This window comes from Schistocerca piceifrons, chromosome 1 (genome assembly GCF_021461385.2).
Source record: "Schistocerca piceifrons isolate TAMUIC-IGC-003096 chromosome 1, iqSchPice1.1, whole genome shotgun sequence".
Taxonomy (NCBI): Eukaryota; Metazoa; Arthropoda; class Insecta; order Orthoptera; family Acrididae; genus Schistocerca; species Schistocerca piceifrons.
The window spans coordinates 651,729,201-651,736,360 of record NC_060138.1 but is presented as its reverse complement, the minus strand read 5'-3'; the positions used below and the strand labels follow the sequence as shown (position 1 = coordinate 651,736,360).

Here is a 7,160-nt window from a genome sequence, read left to right as displayed (position 1 = left end):
AAAGTCATCGGGTAAAATGGAAGTGATATCAGGCGTTCTCCAAGGAAGTTTTATGAGCACTCTACTGTTCCTAAACTATACAAACGAGTTAGGAGACAACAGAGGTAGCCCTCTTAGATAGTCTGGAGAAAGTACTGTACCGTCTACTAAAGCATCAGAAGATTTAAAAATTGTAAAATGATTTGGACAAGATATCTGCATAGAATTAAAAGGTGGCAATTGATCCTAAATAATAAAAAATGTGAGGTCATCCACACGAATCCGTTAAAGTTCAGTTACACGATCAATCAAACAAATCTAAGAGCAGTCCATTCAACTAATTTCCTACAAATAACAAATACAAACAACTTTAACTGTGACATAGATAGTGTTGTGGGGAATGCGAACCAAAAATTGCATTTTGTTAAAAGACACTTAGAAAGGCCAACGAATCAACTAAAGAGACTGCTTGCGCACCACTTGTCCGTCCTCCTCTGCTAGAGTATTGCTGCGCGGTATTGACGGACGATGTCACGAAATAGGTGAGAGAGTGTGACGGATATAATATGAGGCGTTTTCAGTCACTGCGAGATCTTTCTACGACATTTCAATCTGCAAGTTTCTCCTCCGAATGCTAAAATATTTGGTTGACGCTCACCTACGTAGGGAGAACCGATCAGTGTAATAAAATAGGAGAAATCAGAGCTCACACGGAAAGACTTAGGTTTCCGATATTCCCGTGGGCTGTTGGAAAGTGCAACGGTAGAGAAATAGTATCGAAGTGATTCGACGAATCCTCTGCCACACGCGTAATTGTGAACTGTAGAGCTATCATGTGGACAGTAGATGTAGAGCTCCTTACTAACCTTGTGACATGCATGGGACCACGCTGTAGAGTATGCACTATCGTGTTGATCAAACACCCTATTAAGAAACAAGTCCCGCCGTTTGTAATGCATAGGAGGCCCTCATAAATCGCCGCGATTCAGTGTAATTATTGTCTTTTAATAGAGCGTTTCTGTTCATCTCCCTGCATATTTCTTTCAGTTACCTTCTGTACTATACTGTTCTTTTATACAAATGGTCCAAGTTTTATACTGCTGTGTCACGTGGCAGCGACACATCATGCGAAAGTTACTTTGGTCCTTCAGTTTGCTCGCTAGTGTAGTATGCAGACGATGTGCTTATTCCACTGGAGACTCTTATCTTCAGGCCAAATTGACATTACTCACTGTCATAGCACACGTTAATGAATGGCTGCTTACTAATGGGCTGGAGATTTCGGCTGAGAAATCGGCGATCATTCCTTTTCACAAATCTAATGTTGCTGGTACTGACAGCCACGCCACGTGTGGGAAGTTTACTACCCAGCTAAGGTCTCATGCTCGATTCCTAGGAATGACATTTGACTCTCGGTTAAGTTGTTAGCCTCATTTTCGATCTGCCGTTACTAAGTGCGAAGAAGTTTTGAACGCAATTTGGTCACTCAGCCGCCTACGGCGGGGAGCGCATTCTACTCATCACGAACTGAGGGAGTGTTCGACTGGATTTTGGCTGTACAGTGTATCACAATGCTCGTGAACTTTATCTCTCCAGATCAGGTAGTTTTTATTATAGAACCTTTCCTGTTAATCTTGAAATCATGCGTTCGATGCCCACTAACGCCCTTTTAGCGGAGGCAGGAGAGATGCCCTTGAGCATTGGCTGTCACATGTTGTCAGATAAATTTTATATCCAAGTTATGGGCTCCATTGATAGTTTTTTCTATAAAAGTAAATAATGTATCAGTTCATTCACTGCTTCCTCAAGACGAAATAAAATTCCGGCCGTCTTTGCCAGCTTTGACGCTTGGTCTCCTGTAACACATTCTTCACGAGTCCTTCGCATCCGCCTTCACATGGTTTGGCACACAGCTGCCGAATTCCAATCTGTTAATTTAATCGACAAGATCGGAAAACGTTGATGTAAACTGTAGCTATAATCGTCTTATTGCACCTCAGTGGCCTGAGTCCAAATTTCCACAAGAGGAGTATACTAGATGTGGTTTCCTCTGCCATTCAGATACCAGTCAGGAAAATGTCTCACTGCCTGAAAGCCATTCTGCTTTTGCGGCTGAGACAGTGGCTCTTTTGGACGCACTCAAGTTTTCATCTTCAGCTCCCTTCTCAAAGGTATTAATCGTGTCTGATTCCAAGGGTGTCTAAAAATGTTCAACACCGGCCATGGAATAAAACAACCAACCGTTGTACACCAAAAAGTGTTCAGTGGTGTTGAACCACAGTAACGCAATATTTTTTTAAAAGAGGAAACCACCAAACCACCATTTGACTGTGTATTACTGTATTTATCTTCACTGTATCTAGATTTCGGCTTTTATACCATTATCAAGTACAATGCTAAAAGTTATACACTAGATGCGGTATTGGAATATATTCGCAATTTATGGAGGGCGCTGGCAGTCCATCTGCTATGGGTACATTCCCACGTGGTAACCTTTATAATGAGGAAGCTGACTTATTACCGAAGCAATATGCATCTGTAGAAATGTATTTAATCTGAAATTGCCGTATGCAGACTGCTTATGTGAGGTTCAAAAAATGGTTGAAATGGCTCTGAGCACTATGGGACTTAACGTCTGAGGTCATCAGTCCTCTAGAACTTAGAACTACTTAAACCTAACTAACCTAAGGACGTCAACACATCCACGTCCGAGGCAGGATTCGAACCTGCGATCGTAGCAGTCGTGCGGTTCCAGACTGTAGCGCCTAGAACCGCTCGGCCACCCCGTCCGGCGCTAATGTGAGGTCGAGGGCCACAGAAAGCACTACGGGTATGATATGTGGAGCGACTCCCAACAAATGAAAGGTGGTCATTATGTGAACTTCCAACTTCGTACTCCTGCCAGGCCGTGCTTTACATGGACTCATTTGGACCGATCAACGTTTTCTACCATCGTTCTACTCCGCTTCAACCACTACTGATTATCTCTTCGTTTGCATCGAATCAGTATTCACGATTCTCCTGCATGTGCGTGTGAGTCTGCGTCGGAAGGTGATATAAACGAAATCTTGTTGTCGTGTCCTAAACTTGTCTGTGAAGATTGGGTTTTTTAAAGACGTTTCTGAGCTTCCTCTCATTTGTTTACTAAAGGCATCTACATCTACATCTATACTCCGCGAGCCACCTTATGGTGTGTGGCGGAGGGTACTTATTGTACCACTATCTGATCCCCCCTTCCCTGTTCCATTCACGAATTGTGCGTGGGAAGAACGACTGCTTGTAAGTCTCCGTATTTGCTCTAATTTCTCGGATCTTTTCGCTGTGATCATTACGCGAGATATATGTGGGCGGTAGTAATATGTTGCCCATCTCTTCCCGGAATGTGCTCTCTCGTAATTTCGATAATAAACCTCTCCGTATTGCGTAACGCCTTTCTTGAAGTGTCCGCCACTGGAGCTTGTTCAGCATCTCCGTAACGCTCTCGCGCTGACTAAATGTCCTCATGACGAATCGCGCTGCTTTTCGCTGGATCATGTCTATCTCTTCTATTAATCCAACCTGGTAAGGGTCTCATACTGATGAGCAATAGTCAAGAATCGGACGAACAAGCGTTTTGTAAGCTACTTCTTTCGTCGATGAGTCACATTTTCTTAGAATTCTTCCTATGAATCTCAACCTGGCGCCTGCTTTTCCCACTATTTGTTTTATGTGATCATTCCACTTCAGATCGCTCCGGATAGTAACTCCTAAGTATTTTACGGTCGTTACCGCTTCCAATGATTTACCACCTATGGCATAATCGTACTGGAATGGATTTCTGCCCCTATGTATGCGCATTATATTACATTTATCTACGTTTAGGGAAAGCTGCCAGCTGTCGCACCATGCATTAATCCTCTGCAGGTCCTCCTGGAGTACGTACGAGTCTTCTGATGTTGCTACTTTCTTGTAGACAACAGTGTCATCTGCAAATAGCCTCACGGAGCTACCGATGTTGTCAACTAAGTCATTTATGTATATTGTAAACAATAAAGGTCCTATCACGCTTCCCTGCGGTACTCCCGAAATTACCTCTACATCTGCAGATTTTGAACCGTTAAGAATGACATGTTGTGTTCTTTCTTCTAGGAAATCCTGAATCCAATCACAAACCTGGTCCGATATTCCATAAGCTCGTATTTTTTTCACTAAACGTAAGTGCGGAACCGTATCAAATGCCTTCCTGAAGTCCAGGAATACGGCATCAATCTGCATTCGGCTTTATAAAGTGATTGTTAATTTCCTTAAGAGTATATGGAAAAACATGGGGTTTTAATGGTATGCGTATTTTACTTCTATGTTTTGCTTTTGATTACATCTGTGACATGGGTTGAGTTGATAAATCTCAACTTATCTACTCCTAAATCTATTTTTTATCAATTTATGATGGAGAAAATTGTGACAGCATGAGCTGTTGAGTCTGTACATAAGCATTTACACGATTCTGTATACATTTTAACCAAGTGTTTCAGATGGCTAAACAAAGCACACAGTCCGTAGGCTAAATAAATTAAGAAGAGCTGCAAGGAGTGACGGGGTCTCATTCTCTTCAGATCAAAAGAAATTTGAAGAAATAGTGTTACAAACAACGGAGGTTTTCTTTATTAATTATCTTGGTGTACAACATCAACTCATTATAGCCACGTATAGTATAAAATAAATATTTCGTATTTGGTTTTCCAATAACATAAATAGTACATATCTTCAACGGAAAGACAGTGCATGGAAAAGTAAGATTCTCCATGCCAAAAGCAGTGGTTATGTCCTTCAGTTGGGAATCGGATAAGATTAAGGAGGCATAGCCGGCCGTCTTCTGAACCGCTCCTACGAACATCGCTCTCTCGCAATGTTAAAATATGCAGAGAAGTTTGTAGAATCTGTTGTTGTTTTGCACCATTGTGACATAGACTGTATATGGTAAAAGGAATGAAGAGGACACGAGGGAGGGAATCGTACATTCCAAGTAGTGTGACAACGCAATACGATATTGAGCCTGTGATCACGATCAAACAGTAACTGGAATTAACAAAGAAATTCCAAAATTACGTATAAGTTACAGAGTAATTGTACATTTTGAACGGTATTAAAACTTTTAGAACAAACGTAATCAACGCTACAGGAGACAACAAAACATATACAATAAGCAGCGATTTGAATGTCGTTTTCCACTGTAACACTAGTTTCCTTGTGCAACGATGGGTAATTTTCCCACCATGCAAAGGTACACCTTTTCCGGCAGTACTGTCAGTGGCATCACATCCTGATTACTGGTTCTACATTGTAGACACAAAAGTTCCTATTGGTAAGCTCTTCCGAAGATTATCCCACTGCGTGACGCAACATGCCTAACCCTTTTGCGCCCACCACTGCTGGGAGTTACCACTGCCTCCCCAAGCAGACGGGTTGGCGCTGTACCCTTGGAAGGGCGGAGACCTGGTAGGATCCCAGTTGGACGATCCGGCCACCCTCAGATTGGAGTAGTTTCTCTCCTGCTTGGGCTCCGGCTTCCGGGGAAAGTGGTACGGCACCGGCGTCTGCTGCTGCGGAAAGTTGGCGTGGTGGTAGTGGTACTGGCCGTGCCCCTGCGGGTTGTAAGGGAAGGACCAGCCTCCCGGCTTGAACCCGGACGGCGGGTAGGGCGCTGCGCTTGGCACCGGCTTGGGAGGGAAGGCCGGCGGCGACTTTGAGGTGGGGTACTTGTTCTGGAAGGGCGCCGTGGCGAGGCCGGGCTTGCCGGCGGCCGGGTAGGGGCGGCCCGTGCTGGTGCTGCTGCTGCCGGTGCCCACTCGGTTGCTGAGGTCCACCCCGCTGCGCCACTGGCGCTTGATGAAGTCGGCGGCGCGCTCGCCGATCATGATGCAGGGGCCGTTGGTGTTGCCCGAGACGACGCGCGGCATGATGGACGCGTCGGCGACGCGCACGTTGCGCAGTCCGCGCACGCGCAGCTGCGGGTCCACGACGGCGTCGGGGTCGTCGGCGGCGCCCATGCGGCACGAACCCGCTTGGTGGTTCTCCGGGCCCGTCTGCCGGCGCACCGCGCATTCCCAGTACTCGTCAGAGTCCCACGTGTAGGCCTCGCAGCCCTCCACCGGCGTCTTCACCACCTCCATGCCGTATTTCTCGCGCAGCACCTGAGGAAGACAAACCGTTAACGATAAGAATATGCTTATTTATTAATTACGAGCAGTAGCGAAATGCAGGAAGATCTGCAGCAGATAGGCACTTGGTGCAAGGAGTGGCAACTGACCCTTAACATAGACAAATGTAATGTATTGCGAATACATAGAAAGAAGGATCCTTTATTGTATGATTATATGACAGCAGAACAAACACTGGTAGCAGTTACTTCTGTAAAGTATCTGGGAGTATGCGTACGGAACGTTTTGAAGTGGAATGATGATATAAAATTAATTGATGGTAATGCGGGTGCCAGGTTGAGATTCATTGGGAGAGTCCTTAGAAAATGTAGTCCACCAACAAAGGAGGTGCCTTACAAAACACTCGTTCGACCTATACTTGAGTATTGCTCATCAGTGTGGGATCCGTACCAGGTCGGGTTGACAGAGGAGATAGAGAAGATCCGTAGAAGAATGGCGCGTTACGTCACAGGGTTATTTGGTAAGCGTAATAGCGTTACGGAGATGTTTAGCAAACTCAAGTGGCAGACTCTGCAAGACAGTTGCTCTGCATCGCGGTGTAGCTTGCTGTCCAGGTTTCGAGAGTGTGCGTTTCTGGATGAGGTATCGAATATATTGCTTCCCCCTACTTATACTTCCCGAGGAGATCACGAATGTAAAATTAGAGAGATTCGAGCGCCCACGGAGGCTTTCCGGCAGTCGTTCTTCCCGCGAACCATACGTGACTAGAACAGGAAAGGGAGGTAATGACAGTGGCACGAAAAGTGCCCTCCGCCACACACCTTTGGGTGGCTTGGGGAGTATAGATGTAGATGTAAATGTAGGTCACAACGTACAGTTCAACCACATAACACCCTCCAAAAACCTATCAACTACACTGACGTAATGAAAACGTAGCATCAGAAAATAATTAACGTGGAGTAATAAAATTTCGGGAATACATTTGTGTAGGTAACACATACATGATAAGTATTCCAAGATCACAGGTTAAGATAAGAGCGAGAG

At 44.9% G+C, this 7,160-nt stretch overlaps 1 protein-coding gene across 1 annotated transcript in view; it reads right to left on the bottom strand.

The window, feature by feature from the left end:
- Positions 1-4,592: 4,592 nt before the first annotated feature.
- LOC124787137 (glucose dehydrogenase [FAD, quinone]-like) overlaps positions 4,593-7,160 on the bottom strand; it is a 204,024-nt gene continuing 201,456 nt past the window's right edge. The window contains exon 8 of the mRNA XM_047254316.1: positions 4,593-6,149. Coding sequence (XP_047110272.1) covers positions 5,364-6,149 — 786 coding nt within the window. The 3' untranslated portion in view covers positions 4,593-5,363. The remainder of the gene's footprint in view (positions 6,150-7,160) is intronic.